General features: G+C 39.0%; 3 protein-coding genes across 6 annotated transcripts; 2 read left to right on the top strand and 1 right to left on the bottom strand.

Moving 5' to 3' along the window:
• Positions 1-255: 255 nt before the first annotated feature.
• On the top strand, positions 256-8,431 carry ube2j2 (ubiquitin-conjugating enzyme E2, J2 (UBC6 homolog, yeast)). The gene is made up of 7 exons (XM_067503274.1): positions 256-411; positions 2,144-2,274; positions 5,430-5,470; positions 5,699-5,801; positions 5,902-6,040; positions 6,124-6,204; positions 6,293-8,431. The coding sequence occupies exons 2-7, from the start codon at positions 2,144-2,146 to the stop codon at positions 6,581-6,583; spliced, it is 786 nt and encodes a 261-aa protein (XP_067359375.1). The 5' UTR covers positions 256-411; the 3' UTR covers positions 6,584-8,431.
• A 148-nt stretch (positions 8,432-8,579) lies between these two features.
• LOC137127008 (E3 ubiquitin-protein ligase RNF186-like) lies at positions 8,580-9,723 on the top strand. The gene is made up of 3 exons (XM_067503275.1): positions 8,580-8,733; positions 8,871-9,251; positions 9,374-9,723. The coding sequence occupies exons 2-3, from the start codon at positions 8,872-8,874 to the stop codon at positions 9,462-9,464; spliced, it is 471 nt and encodes a 156-aa protein (XP_067359376.1). The 5' UTR covers positions 8,580-8,733; position 8,871; the 3' UTR covers positions 9,465-9,723.
• A 307-nt stretch (positions 9,724-10,030) lies between these two features.
• Positions 10,031-26,389, bottom strand: LOC137126999 (homeodomain-interacting protein kinase 1-like). Of its 4 annotated transcripts, none has more exons than XM_067503250.1 (18): positions 26,041-26,388; positions 22,377-23,110; positions 21,534-21,725; positions 20,272-20,453; positions 19,989-20,112; positions 19,626-19,745; positions 19,375-19,461; positions 19,104-19,288; positions 18,869-19,019; positions 18,593-18,779; positions 17,911-18,029; positions 16,425-16,559; positions 15,040-15,197; positions 14,729-14,797; positions 14,275-14,445; positions 13,854-14,068; positions 13,687-13,769; positions 10,031-12,765 (listed from the first exon to the last, which is right to left on the bottom strand). In XM_067503250.1, exons 2-18 carry the CDS (start codon positions 23,106-23,108, stop codon positions 12,298-12,300), a joined length of 3,378 nt encoding a protein of 1,125 aa, XP_067359351.1. In that variant the 5' UTR covers positions 23,109-23,110; positions 26,041-26,388; the 3' UTR covers positions 10,031-12,297. The 4 variants fall into 4 exon arrangements, with proteins under 4 accessions (XP_067359351.1, XP_067359352.1, XP_067359353.1 ...); XM_067503251.1 differs by having other exon boundaries at positions 15,040-15,194; XM_067503252.1 differs by lacking the exon at positions 16,425-16,559 and having other exon boundaries at positions 26,041-26,389.
• Positions 26,390-27,304: the final 915 nt, after the last annotated feature.

Raw genomic sequence — 27,304 nt, 5'->3', positions numbered from 1 at the left:
TTCAGTAGCAGAATCATCAGTAAGAGGGCATCCAAGCTGAAGGGAAGTGTTTAAAATAATCAAACACCACAGTTTGTGTCAGCCGTGTAACAGCAGTTAGGAAATTACTAATTTATTATGATATTGAATTATTTTCCGCAAAATGTATTATCGGACTTTTGAGGGTTTGTAATAAATAGACACTATTTCAGATCAACCGGTGTCAGTAATGCGCTTCTTATACCATTATCTTACTGACCATGGGATAAACGAAGAAGAAAACCGGAAGTGTCGTTTTTCCTGCTCCTGGCGATAGCTAACCTAAAGCTACGTAGGTGCCATCCACTTCTCGGTTTGGGGTTTGACATCAGAAATAACTGCCTTATTTCGTGTCTAGCTACGGTACCTGTTGTCACTGGGGTCTCTGGAGAGGTATGTTTGTTCCACACACACCCTCTAGTTTGTTAAGGCGAGAGATGTGGGGGTCAGCTCTTCTTAGTAAGAGAAGTATTTGTGCTAGGTGCTGCTAACGCTAGCTGGCTACACATAGTTTAGTTAGGGCCTGGGTTAGCTAGCATTAGCCTCTGTTGGCTAACGCACTTGCTTTCCACAGACAGGACTGAACCAGCTGTACATGCTAGCTGTACCTCGGTTAGTCTTGTTAGCCTGCCTGACGGGCCATTACTGACATCCCCGATTAGTAAAACCATAGACACACAGGATGTCATCCTTTAGTTGGTTTGCCCTTTGTGTCTTCTGTCTGCCGTTGGGTAACTGTCTTACTTATGCTTATCAACGTGAAGTTATCGATTTGTTTAGTTTAACATTAGCTAACGTAGCTTGCCAAGTAGGCTAGCGGATTAGCCTTAGCAAACGCAAGTTACGTTGAGTATTAACTTGTTATTTAACAAGTAAGAGACATAATTTAAATTTTCTTAGCTTATTGGCACCAAATGTAAGCTGTTGACCACATGGTAATGTTAATGGGTTAGTGGCGCTGCTGGCAAACAGTGACTTCATTGGGCTCCACTGGAATACAGTACATTTAACTCCATGCCATGTCATCTGTAACCTTACATGTAGCTACATAATGTCTTAAAATACTAGTTTACGCACATTTCCATGTAAATATTTATCTTAGACACGGGAAGTTTAATTAGTACCGCTCCAATATAAACAACTCATTGTGCTTTACTAGACTTTATTTATGACTTAGACTTAAGGTAAAAAGGAAACATAAGCTAGGGGACCTGGTGAATTAGTGGCAGAGCATTGGGTTGGGATGCAGAAGGCCATGAGTTCGAATCCCACCCCACCAAGTGTGGCCCCGTCCAACCACCAAGGGCCACCTTTGAGCCGGTCCCAGGCCCGAATACAAACTCATGCTAAATCGACGTGCTGAACACTTTACTCTGTGCCTGCCCCTGAAGTGACAAGCCACAGAGCTGAGCCACCAGGTCGTGGGTTCGAATCCGTTAACTAAAAAGGAAACATAAGCTGTTCAACAACCAAATTATTATTGTATTTTGTCAAAGAAAAGCAACAAACTTCCGATGTGAGGACCTGAAAATAGAATGTTTATTTCACTGATTTAGAATAAATCAGAATAACAGTAAATACAATTAATTTAATATACATTTCTATAAGAGATGAAGATATAAACTTGGAAGAAATAATTAAAATTTCCAACCAAAACGGGCTAAAATCATAAATAATCGATGCCTTGTATCAGTAGTCTACATAGAATGACTTGTCTCCTGATTCTACATTTAGCTATTCTTTTTGTCATTCAACAGAAAACTAGGCCTACTTTTTGTTTTGTTTTGTTTTTAATCAGTGCAAATTGCCTCCTTATTGACTAAACCATTCAGTAACACAGTAATCTAGATAATCCACAGAGTCACTGGCAAAAGTGATAAATGTCTGCCATGGTTACTGCATTATAGCAGCACGGTGATATAGTGTTAAATAATTACAGTTATCTGATTATCAGTTGAACAGCTGTGTGTTTAAATGTGTGCTGCAAAGGAAGGATAACTAGTTGTGTAAAGTATTACATCCTAATAATGGTTTCACTGTAACAAATTATGTAACAAATGTCTAGACCAAAGATACCAAAATAAATTTCAGTATCTCTCTTTTGCATGTCTATATAAATCTTCAGATGAACAACAACGGGAATAAAAGAGCTCCAACCACAGCCACTCAGCGACTTAAGCAGGATTACCTCAGGATTAAGAAAGACCCTGTGCCTTACATCTGTGCAGAACCTCTCCCCTCAAACATCCTAGAATGGTAAGTTGTTTGTCCTTGTGAGGCCCAGAGCCAGACATTACCACCAAGACATGCTGCATTTTAATGTTCGCATATGGACTTATGTATGTATGTTTTCAGTAAAACCTGATGCTTTGTAACTAGGTCACAAAGCATTGTGACCTTTTTTAAAAAGCAAACAGCTGTTAGTGTATACTGACAATAAAACAATTGGAAACACATACACATTTTTGTATTTTTTTTTAAATCTTTTGTTGATTTTATTCAATCAAACGTATCACAAAAAAGAAAAAAATAATTTTCAAGCATAGAATAATGTTTAAATTAAACGGGCATGTTAAACTTTACTTCTAGCATTGACCTGACAAATTTGTGGTATTCTACTGAAACCAATAATCAGAGTTTTCATTTAAATTAAAATTAAAAATGGCCAAACAAGAACAGCTTTCATTAGAAACTTGTCAGTCTAGACTTGTGAATAACTGTCAAGGTTATTCTCTGAGATACAGCCAAGAAATTAAAGATTTCTTTAAAAGGTGTGCACTACAGTCCCCAGAGACATGCTGCAACTGAGGCTAATCAGGGCAAAAGGCACAGTGGAAGGCCATGAAGAAAAAAAATACTTGAGTGTTCTTTATAAACAAAGGCCTTGTTGCTCCTGAATTGGCTGTACCATTGAATAAAACCACCAAGAAATCTGTATGCATACACACTGAGAGTAGACTTGCCAAGAAAAAAAGCGTACTAAGGTTGGGAAATTGTGCGAAAAAATTGCAGTGGGCCAAGATACAGGAATAGGAACAAAGCCTCGTGGACTGATGAGTCAAAGTTTGAGTTATTTGGATCCAAGCAAAGAACCTGTCAGATGTTGAGCTCATTAAAAGCTTGTAGATTTGTCTGGGGATGCTTTGGCGATGGAAGAAATCATTAGATCCAAACTGCATTGAGCTAGTGTGGAAGAAGCTGGACAAAGAATTCAGGCATTCGGCCCAACCAGCTCAGCAGACCTTTTGGATGTTCTGCACAAGTCATGGGAGAAAATTACTTTTGAATATTAGCAAAAACTGATCAGTACAATAATCAGATTTTTCATGCAGGTATTGATGCAAAGGGCATTTGTTTTATGAAAGTAAAGTTTAACATGCTAATTTGATTTGACCACCATTCTGTGCTCACATATACTTAAAATTAAATTGTTTTTTATTTTTTTGGTAAGTTTTGTGAGCCATTTACAACCATTTGATCAAATAACAAACAAAAATAAAGTGTGTTTCCAAACGTTTTCTTTCAAGTGTATCTCTACAAGGTTTCAATAATATATAATTAATATATATGAAGTATATTCACACATTTACATTACAGCAAACTGCAACAAAGTAGTTAAATTGTTCAAGCAGTAGTTCCTTCTTGGATTTAGCTGTACATACAGCTTTAGTGTATGTCACCATGCTCAAAGTCCATCTCTGATCAAAAAAGATCAATGGCTTTCAGTTTGCCCCTTCAGGGGTCACCAGAGTGGAACGTGTTCCGCACGTTTATTTGACATAAGTTCTTACGCTGGATGCCCTTCCTGCCAAAACCCTCCCATTTTATCTTGGGACTGGCAAAAAGGTGGCCTCTTCAAATTCCATCTCTGGACAAATGCTGGAAATGATGGATTGAGTCTATCACCTATTTAGTTCAGACTAGATGATTGTATCATTTGTTCTGTAAACTCTGCTGGAGTGAGTTATGAGAATTTCATTGTTAGAATGACTCATATAAGCTGGAAAAAGTACAGAGTTTTGATTCAGTTTCTTCCTGTTAGTTATGTTGTATATGCAGAAATGTGTGTGGACATATTTTTCCATATTTAGTGGTGACGTAACACTGTCACCTTTCCATTGACATTCCACAAAATTTCTTCGTTAAATATTGAAAATGAAACCAGTTGAAGGCATTGTTTCTGGCTACATTTTTGCATTGCTGCAACACAAATACAATTCTTTGTTGTATTTGGGTAGAGCCTCACTTACAAATAAAGATACCTGAAAATCTAAACTAATACAATCAAAACTGCATGACTGGAGACAAATGATCTTAAGCATGTGTTTGTGCAACACTACTACACAAACCACAACTTAGTGGAATTTGTGAATTCACAAAGATAAACTGAAGCCAAGTAATCAATAGCAGCCACATCTGAAAAGACTGTAGATTTTTCCACAAAACATCCTTTGCTATGCTTTAAGAAAATTACCCATTTTATCGGCCACCTGTCTGGTTCCTGTTGTAATTTTCATCGGAAAGTTGTACCTTGTTATATGCAGTATATATTCACATGCCTGTTTACCTTGGCTATCTGATAAACTTTGACTGATTTGTTTCTCTGGAATGGGTGTAGAGTTAGTGGTTGTGTTTCCTTACTTTATATGATGGAATATGGTTTTATAGATATGTGCTCTTATCACAGCTTTTCAGATGTAATGTGTTAGTGCATATTGTAAGTAATTGCTCTGTTTATAGTCAAGTGTTTCAGTTTTATTATTTAACCAATAAAGTCATGTTGTAAAGGGAGAACTTCAGCCTAAATGTTAGCAAATGTTGCAAACCACCTAAAGTTAATTGAACAGGTAGAAGTTTAAAAATAGAATAAGATGCACAGTGGCAAAAATGCTTCAGTAGTAATGAAGTCATAATAATGAAGCAAGTTAAATTTGGCAAAACTTTGTGTAGTTTGATCAGAAACATCCCATTATTTCCTATTAAAATTATTGCTATTTGGCATTTTGGCTTCAGTTGGATCTTTTTCAGGGCCAAACGTTTAAATAATGTAAAAGATATACTATATACATAACCAGGGTAAATCTGTGCTTTGTAGCTATTGTATATGTGTCCAGGTGTTACTGATAGACTCTCATAGTATATATGTCAAATATAGGTATTACCATTTTGTTCATTGATTATCAAGCTAAAAATTTTGATGCCAAAACTTCGATAGTCCTAGAGTCTCCAAAACAGGAGCTGTAATAACATATTCTGAGATATGTCACTGTTTTTTTATAGACCAAATTACTTACATTACTTATTATAGGAAAGAAATCATTTGTTCCATCTCTGGTGGTCTGGTATGTGTATTAACCACTGAAATTATAATTTTTTTTCTGGCTAACATAAATCTTTCTTCCTTTCTCTAGGCACTATGTGGTCAGAGGTCCTGAGAAAACTCCATACGAAGGTAAAACCTAGTTGATGAAACGAAATGTGTTTTACACATTTGTGCACCTTTCATTTGATAATGGTTGCATTATGACCTGTTGATACCTGATCTATGGGGTTTGCAAATGATGTGTCATAGTGTGGGAAGTATACTGAAACTGAAAAGGCTCCATCTTACTCACATTTTCTGTCTGAAGTTTTCACTGACTTTATTTCCTCTACATAATTTTATGTTTTTTTCTATTAGGAGGATATTATCATGGCAAACTCATATTTCCTCGGGAGTTTCCTTTTAAACCACCAAGTATCTATATGATAACACCAAATGGAAGATTTAAATGCAATACAAGGTAAAAGTGGGTTATGTCATGTTTTTTGTCTGTTTGGTGATTGTTTGCATCTTTGCTCCCTTTATTTTTTATTTTTTTTTAACATCTGTTTCCTCTGCAGGTTATGTTTATCCATCACAGACTTCCATCCAGACACGTGGAACCCTGCATGGTCAGTTTCCACGATCCTCACAGGTCTTCTCAGCTTCATGGTAGAGAAAGGACCCACCCTCGGTAGCATCGAAACCTCGGACTACACGGTGAATACTTACACTAATTGATCACAAAAGCTACCAATCTGTGAACCCTCAAATATTTTATTTCCTTTTTATTCTTTTTACAGAAAAGACAGCTGTCAGCCCAAAGCCTGGCCTTCAACCTGAAGGATAAAGTGTTCTGCGAGCTTTTTCCTGATGTAGTTGATGTAGGTATTAGGTCATCTCTAACCTGTCATTCTCCTTTTTTGTTTTTGTTATTAATTTTTTTTCCATCTCGTTTCCTGCCTGAAACAGGAGATAAAGCAGAAGCAGAAGGCCCAAGAAGAGTTAAGCGCCCGTACTCAGCCTCTCCCCTTACCCGATGTGGTGCCCGACGGTGACCCCCAACAGGCCCATTACGGGCTCCCCGCCCTCAATGGAGGTCCTATCCCACTTGGGGTTGCAAACCCGCCCCCTGCCCTGCAGCAGGCTAATCGCAACCACGGACTTCTAGGGGGGGCTCTAGCCAACCTGTTTGTAATTGTAGGCTTTGCAGCTTTTGCCTACACAGTCAAGTATGTGTTGAGAAGCATAGCCCAGGAGTGAGAGGAGCGGGTGTCTGAGGCTGACACTCCCCATTACAGGCGAGCCAGCTAGTGGACTCACATTCTGCAAACACACTACGTGGGGGAGGGATGTTCAGTCCAGGGTTAAACCCCTCCACGACCACCACAACCACCACCACCACCACGGACTTTTGAAAGAGGTAAACTCAAAGCCAACCCACCAAGGAAGGTTTTAGAGGAGGAGGTGGGGGAGTGGACGGGAGTGGCGTTAGGACCAGGGGATTGGAGGGGCTTATTAAAATGGTTGTGATTCTCTCTGTGCTGCAGTGGTCTATGTTGGTTGTAGGAGCAAACTTGGCTCATGGGTTGTGGAGGACTGTAGAAGTGGGAACATGCAGACAGGCCAAAGTTTGTTGCACTATGCTGAGGAGCTGCTCACAACAGAAATGCTTTACTGGAAAAGCATTAATGGAAGAAAAAGAAGCATCGCTCTGCTCTATCATGAACATTACTGTTAAAGGCTTAATAGTTTGGTAAAGTTATGTAGATAATTATTGAAGTAGGTCCCTTCTGCCCATCACTTTCACAGAAAGTAGTTCCATCTGTCACGTTTCCTGATTGTCATCAGCTCATGGAGACTGAGCACCACGTATTTAAAGTCAAAGGTGGTGCTGCAAAGACAAGTTATGCTATTTCTGTGGTTAATGTGAGTTGGAACAGTCTTCTGTTTAATTTCATCGGTACCCTTTGGTATTTAATCCAGCTTTTCCCTCATATGCATTGCCGAGTTGAAATTACATGGAAGTTACTTTCAATAACCAGTTTCTCCACATCCCAGTTGAATTAGGTTACAGTGGGCGTGTTTATGAGTTTGTGTGTCACGTAGCTCATGCTAGTTAAAAGAAATGGTAAATCCACAGACATGGTTGTTAGGCTCCAAATGTTTCACACAACTTAAAAGATGACGATTTTGCAACTTTACTCCTTCATACCTCTCAAATATTCACACGTTTATACACTTGGTAAGTTGAACAACCAAAAGGAAGATGACAAAGCAGAAGTTAAAAAAAACAAAAAACAACAACAACAAAAAGCTCCTAATACAACACGCTTCAATGCTAAGCAAATACAACATTGTTGGTGCTTCTGTGTGTAAAGGGTATCTGCACCAAATTTCACCCCTGATGATGCAAGCAAGTAGCAAAGAATGTACCACTAGTGCTACTACTACTATAAAATAGTCTTCCTATAACAAAGTACTCTAATGTCTCCAGATGTTCTCTCCAGCCAACCCATGAGCCAAGCAGTGACCCCTGTGTCTGCACAGAAGTAAATAGAGACCAGTACCTTTTAGAAATTGGCTTAAATGAACAGTATAGCACCACTCTATATCGGTCCAAATAAGGAGACACATGAAGAGAAACAAGATTTTGCTTCTGTATATTATTTTTCTCCTTTGATTGTTTTTTTTCTTTGTCTTTTTATTCTCTTTATTTATGGACAGTTTCAGCTTGTCTGTCATGGTTCTAAGGAGCCTAGTGTTTGCTAAGCAGTGCAGGTAAACACATACAGCCTACAGCACAGACTCACATAATTGCTCATAATTTACTGTTGTACATTGCAGTTAGTAGAGATGGTTCTACTGTGTATCTACTGTTTCAACAGAAAAGTGGTCTGAAGGCAGAAGATTCGCCTTTCTATTGCTCTTCTTTTCTTGGCACCGTTTTTAAAAGAAAAAAAAAAGACCAACTGATGTCAATGGGAGTGCGTTTGTGTGAATAAACAGCAAATGCTCAGATTTCCATGCTTCAGTTTATCTTGTGTGACATTGTACGATTTCATAGTAAATGCAAATAAATTACCCTGCTTGGCGGGGCATTTTAGAAAACCTTCCTGTTATTCCCTTCTTTAATGTGTGCCTAATGTTTAGCAGCATGTCGTTTATCACGGTCAAAGTTTCATATCATGTTGCTAACTGCAGGCGATCGCGTGATAAAACACGTCAGGTATTTGTTTGCACTCTGCGGAATTCCACGGAACCACCTCTACCTGAAGTTAACTCTTCCCAGGAAATGCTGGCCTCCCCACCTGACTGGAAATTGCTTTAAAAGCAGCCCAGCGAGTATAGCTCACGCAGTTCATCAAAAACGCTTCTTGTTGTAGCCCAGCAGGTCCTCGGTTCGTCCTAAAGTAAGTTTGGTTCCTAAGGGGATTTAATCAGTGGTGTGTTTATTATTATTATTTAAGAGCATTTATTATCAGGTCTTCATTTTTATTCAATGTGGATTTTTATTAATCTTGGTTTCTTAACACGTATTGTGCTGCAGGATGCAGGTGTGCAAACATTGCCCACTCTCGGCTCCAGCCTCCATATTACCAGTCCCTATGGTCCTCAGTGAAGAACTTGAGTGTATCGTGTGCTGCTACAAATACTCCCGCGATGACCGCATCCCGCGAGTGCTCCACTGCAACCACACCTTCTGCACCTCCTGCCTGAAGAAACTGTCCAAGATACAGGGCGCCGTCCGCACTGTCAGCTGCCCTATATGTCGCTGGATTACCTGCACCCCGCCCACCCTGAGCCTGCCCGGGTCCCTGTATGTCAACACAGAGATCTGGGATTTGATTCCAGACGGGCAGCATGGGAAAGAGGATGAATACATGGAGGATTTGAATGTCATACGGGCAAAACTAATCGAGTCAAAACTGTAAGTATGTCGTTCAAAACTGTGTGGTGCTTCTTTAAGAGCAGCTGTAGGGTGATATTTGCACATTTCCTAATAATTTACACAAGCCTAGTATCTCAACAAATCTTTTTTTTTTTTTTCAGCCGCGATCAAAACCAGTCTGGATTTGTGTCCACACTCCAAAAAATATTCAAGCGTCTGCTGCGGAACCGACACGAAATGGAGAGCTGCTGAGACTCAGACAATCTATGCTTAACAAACTTAAACTTGAAGGACCTCATGACTCAGGACAATCCTTGCAAGACCCTCCCGGGCTGTGCCTAACAGAAACAAAAGCCTCTGGGGAGCAAAGGCCAGAAGAGCTGTAAAGCTTTGTATGGAGCGTTTGAATCTCTTTCAGAGCTGAACCTAATGGCTGCACTGTAAGTCAACAAGTTTTAATCAGTGAATTAATAATTAACTTTAAAGTTGTTGTGTCAAATCTGTGAATCAATACTGCATCAATGGAATTTTCTTTTCACTTAGCTAAGGAGTAAAGAGAACTGTGACATAAACCCTTGTTATAGTGTTAATAGTCAGGGGTGTTTTGTTGTATATATGATCTAAATTATTAATATATATATATATATACACACGTATATATTGTGAACATTTTTTAAGACGTTTTGTAAGGAAATCAGCACCTGATGATCAGTATTTTTTAACTCAATGTATCACGAAGGATTTGTGTACTCACATATAAGTTGTTCTGAAAATATTTAAGAACAATAAAGTTATTGACAAACATCTCCTGTCCAGTGTTTTACTTCAGCCTTGAGAAATAAAGTAAATACAGTCCGTACTTATATGGTGCTTTTCTGCCTATTTTCTGCCTTTTCAACCATTCGCACTCTCACACCGATGGCCAACACTAAAATAAGTTGGGATTCAGTGTTTTGCTCAAGAGAAGGAGGAGCCGGGGATCGAACCAACAACTGCAGGATTGGTGGACGACCGCTCTACCTTTTCTGTTGAAACAAAAAGTAATTACGCCAAGTGAAGTGATAAAAACTATTTGATAGATGGAAAAAGTACAAATGTTTTGAAATTGCTTTTCGTCGTACCTTTAGAAATGTAGGACTTGTAATTTGAAATTATGTATTTGCAGGCTATTTGATTTTTCTGTAGAGCTGAAGCTCAGTTAAGAAACAAATGACCAAACACGGTTATAAAATCACTAAACACACAACATAAGCACAAACAGCTGGAAAATAAACACAATTATCAAAAACGTTTGCAAACTATTAAAACCACCCCAAAGACACGAAAACATAATGAGCACCACATAACTAGGAATGGTGTCAAACTGAACAGAATAAATGTGGAATAAAGTAGAACTTCAAAAAGGCCACAACGACACAAAATTGACACGTTCACATCTAACGTTTTTTTTTTTCCATTCATCTATTAGCTGCACATTTAATGGCTGATTCTTCACAATATTTAAGGTCTTTCACATAATCAAGTCAGGGTTGTTTATTCAAACGATTTAAACATTTTAACATATAAAAGCCTTAAATGTTGGCTCCAAACATTTAACGTAGGCATTTCTGATAGTTTTAGTTCAGATAACTCGTTTGTCTTGCATTAACCTGCAATAAGTGGAATAAAATATTATAAACAGTTTATATGCAATTCTAGAATATCTAGATATGAATATTACTTGGCAAGATTACACAGCAAGCTCATTTTTGTTCAAGTATTTGTATACAAACTATCCTACTGCTGACATCCGTTTCCTGAACAAGGCCATAGCCCCTTATCTCAGTTTTATTGTAGAAATAACTACACTGACTCAGAGTTGTAAGAATCATTACAAGTTTATGGTTATTTTATTTAAAACCTTGATAGTGGAGTATTTGAACCAAAATCTTTTCCCTGAATTACTTCTACCAGATAGACTCCTAACTATGCCAAGTTAAGATGAAATACAGTTAAATATTCAGACATTACAACACAAAACAAAACATGATTTAAGACAAAAAAAAGCTTTCATAACCCACAGAAACCCTCCACAGATTCACCTCCTTAAACCAAAAATGGCAGAAGGAAAAGCTGATCTACTGGAAGTCTTACATCCGTCAGTCATTGGACCACAGTGTGACAGTGTGGGTACATCATTACAAATTCCACAATCTGGTCATAAATGTATGTTAATAAGTAGTAGGTCCTACACAATCAGGATTCACTAATACATAATTTATTTTTTCAGTACATGTGAAACTACATTTTTCATTCTTTGAGCAGAGATATTTGGAAAAAGGACATTTTTCCCCCCCAAACACAATGAAAAAGCATTTACTCAGCGTGGTTGATCTCACTCCTCTACAAATTATAAATACACTCAGCACTCAGTTGATGCATTTACCAAAAAAATAAAAAATAAAAAAAAAGATTAATCCTGCCTAAATACTGACACTACATTAACAGACTATCACATGTGCACTTAAATATGTATCCATCACAGTTTTCGCCACAGTTCACTCATATTCAACATTTTTGTGGGCCTTCCTCTTTTTACCATACACTGACAAAACATAATTTAAACATAGTAAAAGACATCGTCAACAGGGACTTGGGAAAGGTACAGTTATGTTTAGCTAAAACCACAGGGCTATGCTAGATTAGTGTGAAAACTTAATCAAGGTTCGTGACTTGTAACTTTGTCGACTTCACCAGCCTTGTGAGTCAGGCATTTGTGAGCTTGCCTAAAGTGTTGTTGCAGCTTGTGAAAGGAGGACAATCTCTCTTCACACAAAACCCTCAAGTTAAACAGATATAAAATACAGTTAGCACATAGCCTTAAATTGTACATCTGGATAAGAAGGGGATAAAACAAAATGATATTTATGGAAAATAAAACAATACTCATCAAATAATACCAAAGAACATGTCAGAAACCATAAAACAGTCCCAAGTAGCAGGTAATGAATAGAAAGCAGCAAATAAGTGACCGACAGTTATTCCATTAGAAATACAGTTAAAATGTCCCTTTGTGATATTATGTGGGGAGCAGATACGTGCCTCCCTACAGGTAGGGGTACTGTGTAAGGCGCCTGGGGCTCAGCTGGTAGGCGCTGTATGCCTCTGCCCGGGGAGTCACACTAACATAGGGAGAACCGGTGGCAAACTGATGCTGGTAGGCTGCAGGGAGGCTGTGCAGCAGACTACTGACAGAATCCTTGCGGCTGGCGGAGTCTCTCCTAGAGGAGGATGAGGTGTATGTTGCTGCATAGGCAGAGGGGGAGTGTCCATGGCTACTGTGACCTCGACCCAACAGCTGCTCCATGGCCTGAGAAGCTGAGGACAGGGCGGTGGAGGCTGGGTAGGTGTATAGACTGGGGCCAGGGACCGAGGCTGGCGTCAGGTTGGACACCTCGGGGAAGTTGTAGTGAGAAGCTGAGGCCACTGGAGGGAACGTCTGCTGGCGGCGCAACGACAATTCACTGTGGGACTCCCCTGAACGCTCCTGAGATGAGGAAACCATCGGCTGAACCTGTAAGAAATAACATTCAGCAAGACAGTACACTTTGATTATACTGGGAGTCTTCTTATATCCATTTGTGGCAAACCGGTACGAATCCAAATCATGCAAGTTAAAAACTGGTTCCCAAATTGGTTTTACTTTTCATCTATACCATTCCAGCCTATTAACATTATTTCCTTCTCAGATTGCTTTAGTTTTATGTAGTTTGGAAAACAACATTATGGATAGAGAGCAAATGGCTTCTGATGTTTTATCACGTTGTTTTAAGTAATTTCCACTCCAGATCATTTCCACACTCATTACAATACAGGGAAAAAGTTTGTTTTTCCACTGAAATTTTTTGCCACAGAAAATATTTTCTACACTCCGCAACTAAATAACCATATCTTCACAATTCCTACTGTAAATGTTTGTGTGTGATAAGTGTCCTCATGTGTGGATAATATCCCTATTAATTCTCTGTGCGTGTTTTGCAACTAATGACTGCTGCTCCTGTCTATTCCACACAACAAACATTTGCAATTTTCTGACCAATCCACCTGCAGCTTGAACAAAGATGTTTAACCTGAACACTGCTAGCAAAATGTGTTTTTTTGCCCACTCCTTTATTGTCAGCAAACTGCCAATTAAGAATAAAAAAGACCAGAATCAACATCTTTAAGTAATTCCTTAAGTAAGTCCTAATAAATTCATAAGTCAAAAAGGGCATGTCATAGCAAGAGGCTGGAGAGGAGATTTAAATTAGGATACAAACAGGAACAGCGTTTGTCACTGGGTTTAGGAATTTACATTCTTTATCAGGTATGAACAACATTTTTTCAGCACCATGTCTTTGCCAACACATTCTAACAGTTTAACATGATTACATACTAAAGCCTATTATTGGCCACATCCAACCTGGCAAAACCCACAACACAAAAGATCTCTCACCTGGCTGAGGTTTAAAGGGTGCTCCATGTTCTCCCCTGAACTGCAAGGCTGTCTGTTAGATCTCTTAGGCTTCATGTAGCTCACTTAGGATTTAATGTCACAGAAATAAAATTTAGCTGCCTTTGCACACAAACTTACATTTGTTATTGACAGAATCAATGAATCACCTGTTTCTAAGCGACCACGTAAAGATTCTCCTCTCTCACAGCCCTGGGATTTGACTGAAGGGGCCACCACTGCCAAAGACTTGGCCTGGCGTGCTGATATGGTGTTAGTTGGGTTAATTGTGCGGGGCAAAGGAGTCAGGGGACTGGCTGTGGAGGAGTCCGAGTCATGCACAGTCACACAGCTGATAACATTGGTGCGCTGGCTCAGGCCAACACTAAGAACACAAAATGTATTATTTCACACATCTTATCCATACAATGAAATATTTTGAAATTAATTTTGTCTAATTGAATAAAGCCCTTGTCTAATAACTGAGACTGTATCTGCTAACAAAAAATATGTCAGACTTGTACAGTCTAAGCTAATATGAACCCAGACAAAAAAAGCTTTGTTTAATGAAAAGGAGCATCTCTTCCTTACCTGGCGGGGTGGAACTTGCGCTCGTCCTCTGTGTCAGTGTCACTATGAATCGTAATGATGCTGACCGCTGGGCTGGGTGTGTCAGAGATTATGATTGGCTGGGACAATGTAGCACTGGAGCTGGATTGGGTGACACCACTACTGGCGAGTAATGAAGCAGTAGTTATACCCCTATACAAAAAGCAAATATTGAAGTTTGCCATGAGAAAACTGATTTTGGTTGTGATAATTATTAAAACCATTATTTAAAAAGTGCTGTGTCAGTAAAAATCTACTGGAAATGAAAAACCCAAGTTACAATAGAATAGTTTTTTTAAGTTTTATTCTTAAAAAAACAAATCTTTTAAGTTGTGTTTTATGTGATTACAAACTGTGATCATTTTGTGTAAGAAAAACACCATATGCCTCAAAAATGCAAATAGTGATCAGAGAAAAACCCCAGGGCTGTACTAACCTGTTTCTGTTCTCTCCGCGTCTAGCTTTCACCTTCTTCCTCTCTTGAGTCCTGCTTTGGTTACTGCTCCTGTAAGGAGGAAAACAAATAATTAAAGGGAAATTCAATATTCCAAACTAATTACAGTGAAGACCCATGTTAGTCAAAGACAAGCTAGACATACAGAGAACCCAAGTAAAGGTGAAGACACTTGGCAAAACAAATTTTAGATAAAAATATACAATTTAAGTATTATTGTATAAAAATCTTTGCAAAACAGTGAGCTTCTAAATTCAATCTGTATGCAACTAAACAGCTACTGGTTAACCCACTTCCAGCTGTGTCCCTGTTGTGTGGCAGCATCTGAGTGAAGTGTGTCCAGAGGGGATGTGACATTTGACTGGCGGGGAGCATTGTGAATAGCCACGCCTGGGACCTGCTGCCATGATGATGGTATGAGGATCTGCTGGGTGCCAGTGGGCCAGGCCTGCTGAGGGAAAAGGGAAAAAAATTACATCAGTACATGTAGTATGAAGGATCAGCTACTTATGAATTGACAAATTATTTAGTTGCTGGAATTATCCAGACAACCCATGCTGAGAAGAAAAAAAATCCAAGACAAAGAGGCAAACAACTGGCCAGTCTTTTCTGCAGGCAAAAGCATAAAGCTAGATATGCGAGCAACCTTTCCCAAGCCATTCCCTTATTACAGCACAGCCCTGCAACAAATCCACAAGATGATATCATGCAAAGCACGAACAACAAAGCACTGTAAAACAATCAGTTCTGGTATAAGGACAAGTATTCACAAAACCATAGTGCCTGTTTAGAAGAAACACTGATGATTAGTTTATTTCAGTTCACTGATGCCAAGTCTGCTGATAAGCTGTCTTTGGGGAAAAAAGGCATGCCACATGTTCAGGGGCTGAAACAAAAGATGTATCAGAGTCAGGATGTAGCGTATGGATTTTAGTGAACTTTGTAGCTGCTACTCCTCTGCTGAAACTGAAAGGACAGGATGAAAAAGCTGCAAGCAAAGCTCAGACTAACTCAGCGACACATGCGCTCCATGCCCTCAGCACACCTAAGGGGAAAGCCTGTGGGGGAGTGACGGAAACACGGTTGAGTAATGTACAACCCTAATTCTTATAAGTTGCTACTATGTGTAACATTGCCCTGTTCAAACTTTTGAAATGTGTTGCTGCAATCAAACTCAAAACGAGCTAATATGTTCCACATTATTTTCTATTGTGAATAAAATATGGTTTAATGAAATTAGCAAATTGTTGCATTCTGTTTGTATTTACATTTTACACAATTTACACATATTACGCAATTTTTTTTTTGAATTGGGGTTGTATAAGAGTCCTTTGAAGTGAAAAGAGTGGAAATTTTTTGAAGACTGATGTGATGTCCCAAGGGGGATGTTTAGAAATTAATACAAGGGTAATGGTGATGATTGACCAAAAAAAAAAAACTAAAAAAAAAAAGTTAGATTTTCCAATTATCGATTATTATTATGAAAACCAACACAATCCCACATGTAGAAAAATTGTGCATAAAATAGAGACTAGCCCAATACAATGTCTGGGAAAGAGGAAGAGGATGGTTGAAAACAAATAAAAACAAAAGCGAGAGTAGGGCAGGAGAGAGATGGCATCGTTAGCAGTAGAGGGAGTGTGCATGTCTTTCTTTGGAGCTGTCATTGTTGCTTTACCAGCACTGTGGCTGTGTGCTCCAGGAGAGTGGGTCGACCCACCCCAGTGCCCAGCCCAAGGGGCAGAGAATACTGGGGGGCTATGCTTGCTGAGGGTGGGTGCAGGGTGGCCACCATCAGGGGTGTGCAGGAACCCTGGAGGAGGGAGGGAGGATAGGGAAGGGCAGTGTTATGGCAGGATGAAAAGTAATGTCCTTCAAGGTCCTTTCTGGTTTAGACAAAAGGACAGCAGATAAAAAAAAAAAAAAAAAAAAAAAAAAAAAGGCTGCACATTTTTACCACTGGTCATCTGGACACCTGATCTCTGCAGTGTGCAGCAATGAGTCCTAATTTTAGCAAATGGCAATGAACTAGCTTTTTAGGCCAAATGAGTTTCCCGTGCTCCACTCTTGCCTCCATTCCAAACAAGAGACTGAATACAAAAAAAGGCCTGGCCAGGATTTGAAAGTCCAATTAGTTCTGGAAGCAAATCCAAGGCAGGATGCAATCAGCAGAAACACACAAATACAGCATGGATGACGTCATTCAAGCCACATCTGTTGTGATTTCAAAAGGAAATGCATTTAAATATTTCCAGTGAAAGTTATTTTTTGTTGACCATGAAAGAACCTTAAAGAGTTTTTGGATGCACCACATGTATTCATGAATGAGCAAAACTGTGCATCAGAGCTCTCAGCTTGGTGCCAAGTATTTATTTCAGCAACCTTGAGTTTGGTTACTGAATGATGGATGACAACAACATGCTCATGTACACAGCATCAACAAAATCTGAATGAAACAGCTGTGAAACAAATTGTAGTCACACCAGTATGAAGGAGAATACTTCTTTCTCAGCCAAACTCACATACGTGTATGATGGCAAGCTACAACCCCCTTCAAATATGAAACTTAATCTCTCATCTGCCCACAGGTGACTCCTCTTACCAAGCCCACTTTAGATAGAGGAGACAGTTGTTCCTCTGGCTGTGGCTAACGCTTTATTAAACCAAAGACAACTTGGTGCATCAGTGTGTTGCCCAAGGACACTACGAAATAGTTAGGGGAAATGACAACAAATCACTGACCCTGTGTCTTGTGGATGACAGCTATACTAAGTAAGGCTCTGATCAATTGCCATTGCAGGTTTTCCCCATGTCACTGTGTTAGTGTGAACAGGGTAGAAATGTTTATTGTGCTAACTTCAGAAAGCTGGACCTGGGATTTTCCTATTATTCTTAGGCTGCAGCTGTAGTGGAAACAAAAGCAGGAATAGATAATGCCTTAGGTAAAGGCTGTTGAAGGGCTGGTTTTATTTGTGAAGTTGTTGTACAATAACAGTGATATCAATATCTCCACTGCAACATGAGAATATCACATCAATTGGAAATGGGAAAACGCTGGCAAACAGAAATCATTGTCTCTTTTAGCATCGCTGATGGTATATAAAATATATAAAGGATCATCACCCAAAAGACATTTAAAACTGACATCAGCACACTTTACAAACCTGTGTAAGCATGCTTGGCTGGATCTGCAATGACTGGCCAGACTGGTTCTGAGGTACTATAGGTACAGAGTTCTCCATCCTTACAGGGAAACTGGAACTCTTACTGGATGGCTGTAGCCCTGGAAAACAATCGCACAAAAGGATATTAGAAAATAATCCCAGAATATAAATACATGCACAATGCATATTCCTTAATAATCAAATGTTTTAAAGGATTTTGGTTAAAAAAATAATAGACTATGCAGGCTGTGACATAAGCCACTTTCACATATGAACTACAGACGTGTTCTCTAATGAAATGTTGATTTCATTGAGGAGTCAGTGCATACAGGAGGTACAACATGATAGCAAAATTAGGCTGCAGGAAACAGTGTTTGGCTTAGAGCACATCAGAGCCATGCAAAAAAAATAAAATAACATTGACATTTGCATTCTCACATACACCATCCCCGAATTAAGTCTGGAGAACTTCTGGATTCTGAGGCTCTATATCACTCTTTGAAAAGTTAAATCATGCGGTAATTCCTAAGATATTATATCCAATTATCAGAGTGTCAGTACAGACAGTCCGACACACATCAAAGTGGGTGATTTATTGAAGATTCTGTTAATACAAAAAAAACAAAAGAAATTAAACCATCACATGGTTTCTTACCATTTTACATACATAATGCAACAGTACCTTGAATAGTAGAGGGTGGACAGACAATGAGAGTCTGCTGGAAGGGTTCGGTCTGGCTACACAGCCCAGCAGGACGTGCTGGAATTGGGACACTCTGTTGAGTCAGCCCAGGAATGTTAATGGTCGCCTGCTGGTACAGAGCTGGCTGGTAGTTCAGCAAAGGCACCGTTCCCCCTGCAGAAGGCACCTGTTACAAAAATGTAAAATATTACCAATTAATATTAGAGGGGTAACAGATTCCTAAATAAATGCAGGAGTTTGGTTTAAGATCGGTACCTGGTTATGCTGGTTGAGTTGGCTACTGAAGGTGACAGTGAGGTTTCCTGCTGCAGCACTGGGGACTGCATTGTTGGAGTACAGGGATTTGCTGCTGTCATAGGAGCTACGGCGCTTGCAGATCTCCATGTTCTGGAAGCACGACTTCACACTGGAGAGGTAATAGCGTTTCAGCTATTACATTTCAATAAACTCGTCTAAACCAACATATGTGCATCTTATTAAGCACACTTACTGGGAGCTGTGGGGATAATCCATAAGGTGGCTCATTGTGACAAATGGGTGACCCAGAGTTTTTGTAGGAGTGATCCTTTTGTCAGCATCGAGACGGAGCATTCGCTTCAAGAGGTCTATAAACTCTCGTCTATCAGCCTTCTCAGCCAACATATCAGTCCCCTCCAAATGAGATGACAGGTTGACCTGGAATTCACATGATACAACTTAACCTATTCAAATTAATGATGGGAGATGTACCAAAAGCAATTTCTAGCTTTTAGTGTATCAACCTGCATCATGTCATCAAGACAGTTGAAGATATACTTCCTGGCCTCCTTTGACTTTATGCCCATCTCCATTTCATGCTCTGCTGGGGTCTGTGAATAGAATGTGCATTTATCTTCTGTGCTAAAATGCATATACATTAAATTAATTTAACTTAAATGAAACAAACGTCACATGGTGACATTTTAAGCAATTTTGTGATATTCTAATAAATCCAAACCATAAACAGCAAGCTTCTGTATCTGGTCTTATTCACCTTTAGCCTCCAAAGCGGGTAGCTAGAGTCAGGGCCTCGATTGAAGAAACGGCTGGTTTTAGTACCGGCACTCAGTAGGTACTCCGCTGGTAGACCTTGAGTCTGAGAAATGTAACGAATCTGAAAACAATAAAAAAAATTTATAATGAGCAGCTGATTTGACTAAAGTGAAGTGCAAAACCCTATAGTTTCGCTTGTACTAACATAGGACTTTAGTATCTCGACTAAAAGATCAGAATATATAGTTTCTACAGTAACTCCATGATCTGCTGCCAATTAACAGCAAAACATCTATTTCATAGTCAGCAATTCTCTTGTGGAAAACAAGAGAATTGTTTTGTCTTTAATAATTTTGGTACTGACCTGATCGTACTCAGATGCTCCAGGGTACAGTGGCCAGCCCAAAAACAACTCTGCTATAACACAGCCTAATGACCACATGTCAATGGCCTCACAGAACGGCAGACCCAAAATGATCTCTGGAGCCCTAGTCAAACAGAAAATTGAAGGATGGGTTGGAACAAAAAAAAAGAGCAAGAAAGTTGTCAGAGTAACAGTTTATTCATCCCCCTCAATGCTCCACTCATTACATTTTACAAGGGTTGATGCATTTAACGCAACACATCTGAATTTGTTTGCCACCAACCTGTAGTAGCGAGACTGCAAGTAAGTTGAGCAGACAGCTTTGGAAACGTGGCTTGCTGAGCCGAAGTCAATGACCTTTACCCTGTATGGCTGTCTGATAGGGTCAACCAGCATGATGTTCTCAGGCTTCAGGTCTGCATGAATAAGTCCGAGGCTCTTTAGCTTCATTAAAGCTGTAGCCACCTACAGATATGAACACACAAATAATACAAATATTACTAATCTAAAACCGATTGGAAACAAGTTCTAATCGTCTTAATTTGAACAAAAACTACTTATTGTGAATAATCTATACATGATATATTTGCCAATTAATTTTCTTTTGATCTGATAATCAGTTAATAGAGTAACCAACTGCAGCTTCAGTTGGTGACAACATAGAAATAATATGATCACAATTTTTACTTACTAGGGCTGCCAAGCGATTAAAAAAAATGTATTTAATAAATAATGCCTTTATTGTCATTGCAACACGTGCAACAAAATTATATTTCTCTAGTGGACAACATAAAGAACAAGAGACACCGTTAATTAAAGAACATAACCGTAAAGAATCATAACAATAAAAGACCACATTAATTTTCAATAGTGTGGCCAAAACATTAAAGCCTTCTCTTTTTATAATGACTCCACTACCCACTTTCACCTCAATAGTAAACAGAGCTATCACCTTTCCAACAGTTTCAACATAAAAGACTGATAAATTATAATCTTGGAAAAGTTGAATTCATGGCAGAGTTACTTTATTGGATTGCATTGGATATTAAGTTCAGCTCTCTAATGATACATCGACAAAAATTGTTCTTAAATGTGGTGGTGCAAGATTTAAATTAAATAAGCAATAGTCACAAGAGAGTGCTGTTATACCGATGTCATAGGCACGAGATATCACACAAAACTATCCTGGCTTCTTTCATTCTCCTCCCCTCTCTTGACTACCATTCTTAATTTAACTCAAATGTTCCGGAAAGAGGTTCATCTTATCGGTGTTTGTTAGAATGTAGGAGTAAGCTAGCAACCAATAGAGTAATTAACGGTCATCAGAACAGCTGTGAAGCAAAGGGATACAGTTAAACGTCCCAGTGCTGTTATATGCTTTATCAGTACTTATTAAAATGCTTCTCATCCAATCAAATTGCTTGGTCAGAAATAACTGACATGTAATTAAAATTAACATGTTATTTTACAGCCTGAGTAATTACATAAATTGTGAGGTCAAGATAAATGTTAAAAATATGAATGAAAGCAAAATAAGTTTCTAACCTGCTGCAAAATAGGTCTAATGTGCCGTAGGGGAAGTGGACTGAACTTGCTGTGCTTGAGGAAGTCATACAGGTTCTGCTCCAGCATCTCAAACACCAGGCAGGTGTGACCCTTGTGTTGGAAGCATTCATATGAACGAACAAAGTTGTACTCATCTGCATTCTCTGCACTCAGCCGGTTGAGGATGCCCACCTATAAATGTAAGAAAACAAAACAAAAAAATATGCAACTCCAATGAAGTCCTGCCTATATGTAACATTTTAAGAATGCAAGTGGTATGAATTCCACAGTGATAACTTGTGTGGCCCAGAAGATAGATTTCATTTGAGAAACTACTACTATAAACACACTATATTCCTATTTAACAGCCCCAACATTTGTGAAGCACATGCAGGCAGACCAATTGATTATTGGTAAACAGTAACAAATCCTATAATCCACCAATCCCATGTATCAATGGCTTTCGGCTTGTCCTTTCAAGGGTTGCCATAGAGGAACGTGTTCCCCACGTTGATTTGACATGAGTTTTTTACGTCGGAGGCTGTTCCTGCTGCAACCCTTCCATTTTATAGGGACCCGAGCTTGGCACCAAGTCATCTTACCAGACAAAGCTTTCAAACTCAACATGCAGCATTTCCCTGATGTTCAGCAACAAATTCTTATCCCTAACTGTTCTTTTTTTGGATCAAAAACACACATTGTAAGTACTGTCATACTTATACTGCAAAACAAGACGCTCTCAGCAAAGCCAAGTTTGTCAAAAGTGGTAACCACTGTACCAGTAGCTTCATTTCCAAAGCACAACATACAAATATTTTAATAAACAAAATGATGTCTAATTACCTCAATTTGGCCTTGGCGAGCATAGGAAGGATGATTTTTCAAAATCTTGATGGCCACAATCTCATTGGTGCCCCTCTTCCAGCACTTGGCAACTTGTCCAAATGTGCCCCTTCCCAAAAACTCTAGCACTTCATAGCTGCAGGACACTGAGCACAGAATCTCATGCTGGACTAGCTGATAATCCCCTTCACCATTGGAGCTGCTGCTCTTGGTGGTTGGAGCTGAATGAGGTATAGATTGGCCTGTGCCTCCACCACCGCCGCCACCAGTGCGGTTGGAATATGTTGCTGCAGGAGCTGAGAGCTCCTCTAATATTTGGACACTGCCACATCCACTACCACTGCCTTCATTCACCTCCTCAATCTTTCGTTTTTGTCCGTGCCTGTGCCCCCTTGTTTCAGTGCATGTCTCCACATGTGCATAGGAGGTGGATGTTGCCTGCTCACTGACACGCCGGCTGGAACCACGGGGAAGACTGCCAGTGCTATCAGCTGCCCTTACTACCACTTGACCCCTGGAGCCAGGAGCTGCAGGGGGGAAGACCAGGGATGGTGCAAAGGGAGGTACAGCCATGGCAGGAGTAAAGGTGTATGCTGACTGGCCTGCTATGGCGCTGTACGCTTCAGTGGTGGAAACATCCCAAACATTACTTTCCACCTTCAGCTTCTTGACACGGCAAAAGGCACTGGAGGAGATTGAGGGAGGAGAGAAGACCTGGAGTTGGGAGCTCATAGCTGAAAAGAGATTGAGGAGAGTGATCAATGTACTCAAAAGAACTTTATCTAAATAATATATTTTTTAAATACATTTACATTACAGACTTCACAATGTATTAAACAGCTAAAGTTGAGCATCTCTACCAATCAGTTTCATCAAAACAATTTGAACCATCAGTCCATAGACTTATTTGGTACCGTTAGACAAAACAAGCATTTTAAAATAGTCACCTTGGTGCTTTACATTTTACTGACTAAATGAATTAAAATAAATATAATAATAATAAGAAAGAAAGAAGAAAATAAAGAAATTGATTTTATATTTAAACTGTTAGCTATAGCCTTATACTTAACATTTGTAACATTAATTTTTTTTATTGTTTTCATTTTAAGAAGGTAAGATTTGTTGATTCATATAACCTTCTGATTTTAATTGGGTGTAAATACTAAATTACATCTTTAAATGTACAGCTTCGGCTTGAGCAGCATCCACAAACCATCATTTATTAGTTATTATTACTTATAGATATATTTCTATTGCTTACACTTTATTAGTCAACTTTTCTGTCAAAAAAACCAGTCTTCAAAAGGAAAATGCCAATTACTTCTCCAAAACCAAAGTAAATTTTCAAATAGCTGATGTTGCTCGGCAAACTTTCACTTGCACGCTAGAGTAAGAGAATTATTAGCATGTTTGCAAAAGTTTTCTCTTCGTCATGTAACTAGTTAACTGACTCATTGTTTCAGATTTAATCCAGAAAGAAATTACTTCACAAGTTAATCCTAGTAAAGACATTAAAGAGACTTCTATCATAAATGTAGCAGCAAAGGATGAGCTGGAAGTAAACCGGTTACAATGATTTCCTCAGTGCGGTTTTCTTCTCTCTTCATCATAAAAAATGCTTTTTAATTGAGGTCTCCAGTGGCCAATCCTTTGCTGATTGGTTGGGACATAAATTGCAGGAATGATGTGAGTTTGGAGATGCCATGTATGCTTGTGATAAACAAAACATCAAGAAGAACATCAAATGAAAGTGTATGGTAATGTTATACTTTAACTCTAAGTGAAACCATGAACGATTTTCACAAAGACTGCCTATGCAGTGAAAGTGTGGTAAGATGAAGGCTACCTGAGAGACTGATGCTGAGGGAAATTCAAATAAGTGCAGTCAAAGTCAAGCTGTAGTCATCACTTGTATGAAATGAGACCATTTGCTTTATAAACTTGATATACTTAAATTAAAATTGTAGGCATTTTGTTGGCCATCAGTTTGTACAACTGTTAAAGAGTTTTAAGATCAAATCAACAGGGTAACGGTAACATTACTTCTATGTGCAGGCCAAGCCACAGCCTGTTCCAGTTGCTCTCCTTTTCTTTTAATTTATTCTTCCTTTTTATTGTAGTATTTCAGTATGGTAAAGTTACCCTCCCTCATCATGCGGTTAGGGGAGTTTTTATCTCTAGCTATTAGCTATTACCAGCACACAACAGCTGTATGGAGCTGGAACTGCCTCATTTGTTTATATTCCAGTACAGCTGATTGTGCTGCAGAAGACTGGCACCGTGAATTTAAATTTCGTTTGGACTTTAAACATACAGGACGAAATAAGGAGGAAAACAGCGAGAGGTCACAGAGCTGTTAGAAAGCAGAGGGGTGGAAAAGTAAACAGGCGGGCAAGGGAGAAAAGATTGAAGCTGCATCACCCATCTCTGATTATGGGCAATTTGAGGTCTCTGCACAACAGGGTGGACGAGTTGACTGCACTGGTGAGGAAGGAAAATATATCTTTCGAGAGTTTAGTCTAATGTGTTTCAAAGCGGAACGGCTCTAGGACAGTATGCCTGACACATGAATCAGTATTGATTGCTTCAGCAGAGTGCGGGTGGAATGGAGGAGAGAGGAAAGCAGAAAGAAGAAAGAAGGGGGCCTGGTCATCTACATCAACAATAGGTGGTGTTATACTGGTCATGTTACTGTGAAAGAAAGTCTGCTGCGCCTGGACATCGAACTATCGGCGGTGGACCCTTGTCCATACTATATGTCCAGAGAGTTCTCATGTTATATTGATTGCCATCTATATTCCTCCTGCAGCTTCTCCCAGCGCATGTGACATCATAAACTCTGTCGCAACCAGACTCCAAAACCTAATCCCCTCTTTATGATCTCCGGTGACTTTAATTATGCAACTCTCTCCCAGACCCTGCCCACCTTGGTGATTGTCACACCAGTAGGGAGAAGACACTGGACCTGATGTACTCAAATGTTAAGGAGGCCTACAGCTTCTCTGCCCTTCCACCTCTGGGCAGGTCTGACCACAACATGCCCAAGGAGGGCTGGTTCTGTTCTGGGGGAGAAGCTGGACCCTTTGTATGTTGTGGTTGAGAGAAGAATGTTGTCCAAACTCCTCTCAATCATGGACAATCCCTCCCACCCACTCCACTGCGTGCTGACTGCACAGAGGAGCACTTTCATCCAGAGACTGATGACAGTCAAGTGCTCCACAGGAGATCCTTTCTCCCAGTGACCATTAAACTGTTCAACTCATCATCCTTCTATAAAAAGGGGGACTAAATGGTCAAAATTGACAAATACTATTGTTTTTATTTCATTTTTTTTATTTATGTTTACTCCTACTCAATCTGCTTTTTGTCTTACTTATTAATCCGTTTGTACTTGTACATTTTCTTGGTTTGATGGAAGTTTGTCCCTTTCTCTTCTACTTTTCACGTAGAGAGCAGCTGTAACAAGCCAACACAATTAAGTTATTTAAATCTTGATTCTTAACCCGCTAAAGCTAACAAGCTAACGCTTTAACTTTCTGAGAATATGGCGTTAAATGTTTAGCTGCTCATCTCCCATAAACAAGCTAACACTTATAGTTAAGTTAGTTACTTAACACAAACTACTTCAGAAGCAAGTCAAAATATAGAAACAGAACTAACATACCGGATTGGGTGTTATTACAGCGTCGAAAACGGCTTTGTCCACGGTTTAAATCCCACTGCAGTCTGCTTGACCAGCGTTATCCGAGTAGCTTCCGCTAGCTGGCTAGCGCTAGCTGCTAGCTAGGCCTGCATTGTTTCTTCAGTCGATAGACAGCTAGTAGCAGAACAAGGCATTACAGTGCCGAGTTTTCAGAAGAAAAACAATATAGTTTCATTATATTATTAAATTAAATAGTCTAGTTCAAAACTATGTATATTTGTTAATTAAAATATAATAAATTGTACTCTAAAACCGTCCGCCTTAAAGCAGTAAAATCCACTTTCACCGGAATAAACCACGTCCTTATATCAGCTGCGAATCCTACGGCATTTCCGGTTATTACCGTAATTACCATGGATTTACAAGGCACTGTACACGGAGATTAGCGCAATTGTGAGCAAAATTAAGACTTTATTAGGACTTTCAAAACAGAAGATGTAATTTGAAAATATTCTGAGCTTGCTCCGTGATCGGACGATTTGATCAAGTCGTATTTGGAATGGATTGGACATAAAAGAAACAGGTAAACAACACTTTATACGGTAAAAATAAATTGACGCGAGGCAAGTAGGATGTACCAGTAATTTTCCGGTAGGCACAATATGTTCCATAAATTTGACGGGACGGACTCCATAATCTGTGTCTGTAACTCAGTGTATACAAAACCAAACAACAACATAAAGTAAAAAATATTATACTTTCAAAGTGAATTTAGATAGAGGTGATCTTCAACTTTCTCGACAAAATTAATATTTTTAACAGCCTACGTTTGCTTAACTTCTCATGACTGATTATGTATATTTTTAAATTTAGCTTTCTTTATGTACTTTATACCAGGGATTAATGATCAATTATTAGCTTCATATTCATTTTGGACCTTTACATGGCATGTATTTTTAAAAAATCTATTTCCACATACCTATCAAACTCAGGTACAAATGTGCAAATGATACATATACAGTCATAATCCCAATATTATGACTTCTGTGTCAAATACATGATACCTGAAAAAAGATAGATGAGAAAAAGATATATTGAAAGAATCTACCTTAAAAACATTTTATCATAATAACATTACTAATATCTCCGCAAACAGTTGAAGCTGTTTGCAAAAGTGTAACTGTATGAGTGTCTGAATTAAGAGGCATGCAAAGGTTATAATAATAAAGGTATATAAAGGTTATAAAGGTTTTCACTCGTAAAATAACATCCACTTAAATTTCTT

Source organism: Channa argus, chromosome 5, assembly GCF_033026475.1.
Source record: "Channa argus isolate prfri chromosome 5, Channa argus male v1.0, whole genome shotgun sequence".
Taxonomy (NCBI): Eukaryota; Metazoa; Chordata; class Actinopteri; order Anabantiformes; family Channidae; genus Channa; species Channa argus.
The sequence above is the reverse complement of the archived record's forward strand: the minus strand, read 5'-3'. Positions and strand labels throughout refer to the sequence as shown.

Excerpts from the sequence above, each read along its gene's own strand:
- ube2j2 (XM_067503274.1), top strand. The coding sequence starts at position 2,144 with ATGAACAACAACGGGAATAAAAGAGCTCCAACCACAGCCACTCAGCGA. Across the intron at positions 5,802-5,901 it reads AGATTTAAATGCAATACAAG|GTTATGTTTATCCATCACAG; the intron begins GTAAAAGTGGGT and ends TTTCCTCTGCAG. Across the intron at positions 6,205-6,292 it reads TTTTTCCTGATGTAGTTGAT|GAGATAAAGCAGAAGCAGAA; the intron begins GTAGGTATTAGG and ends TGCCTGAAACAG.
- LOC137127008 (XM_067503275.1), top strand. The coding sequence starts at position 8,872 with ATGCAGGTGTGCAAACATTGCCCACTCTCGGCTCCAGCCTCCATATTA. Across the intron at positions 9,252-9,373 it reads AAACTAATCGAGTCAAAACT|CCGCGATCAAAACCAGTCTG; the intron begins GTAAGTATGTCG and ends TTTTTTTTTCAG.
- LOC137126999 (XM_067503250.1), bottom strand. The coding sequence starts at position 23,108 with ATGAGCTCCCAACTCCAGGTCTTCTCTCCTCCCTCAATCTCCTCCAGT. Across the intron at positions 20,113-20,271 it reads TTGCAGTCTCGCTACTACAG|GGCTCCAGAGATCATTTTGG; the intron begins GTTGGTGGCAAA and ends CTGTTTGACTAG. Across the intron at positions 13,770-13,853 it reads ACGTGGTCGCTTAGAAACAG|TGAGCTACATGAAGCCTAAG; the intron begins GTGATTCATTGA and ends TTAAATCCTAAG.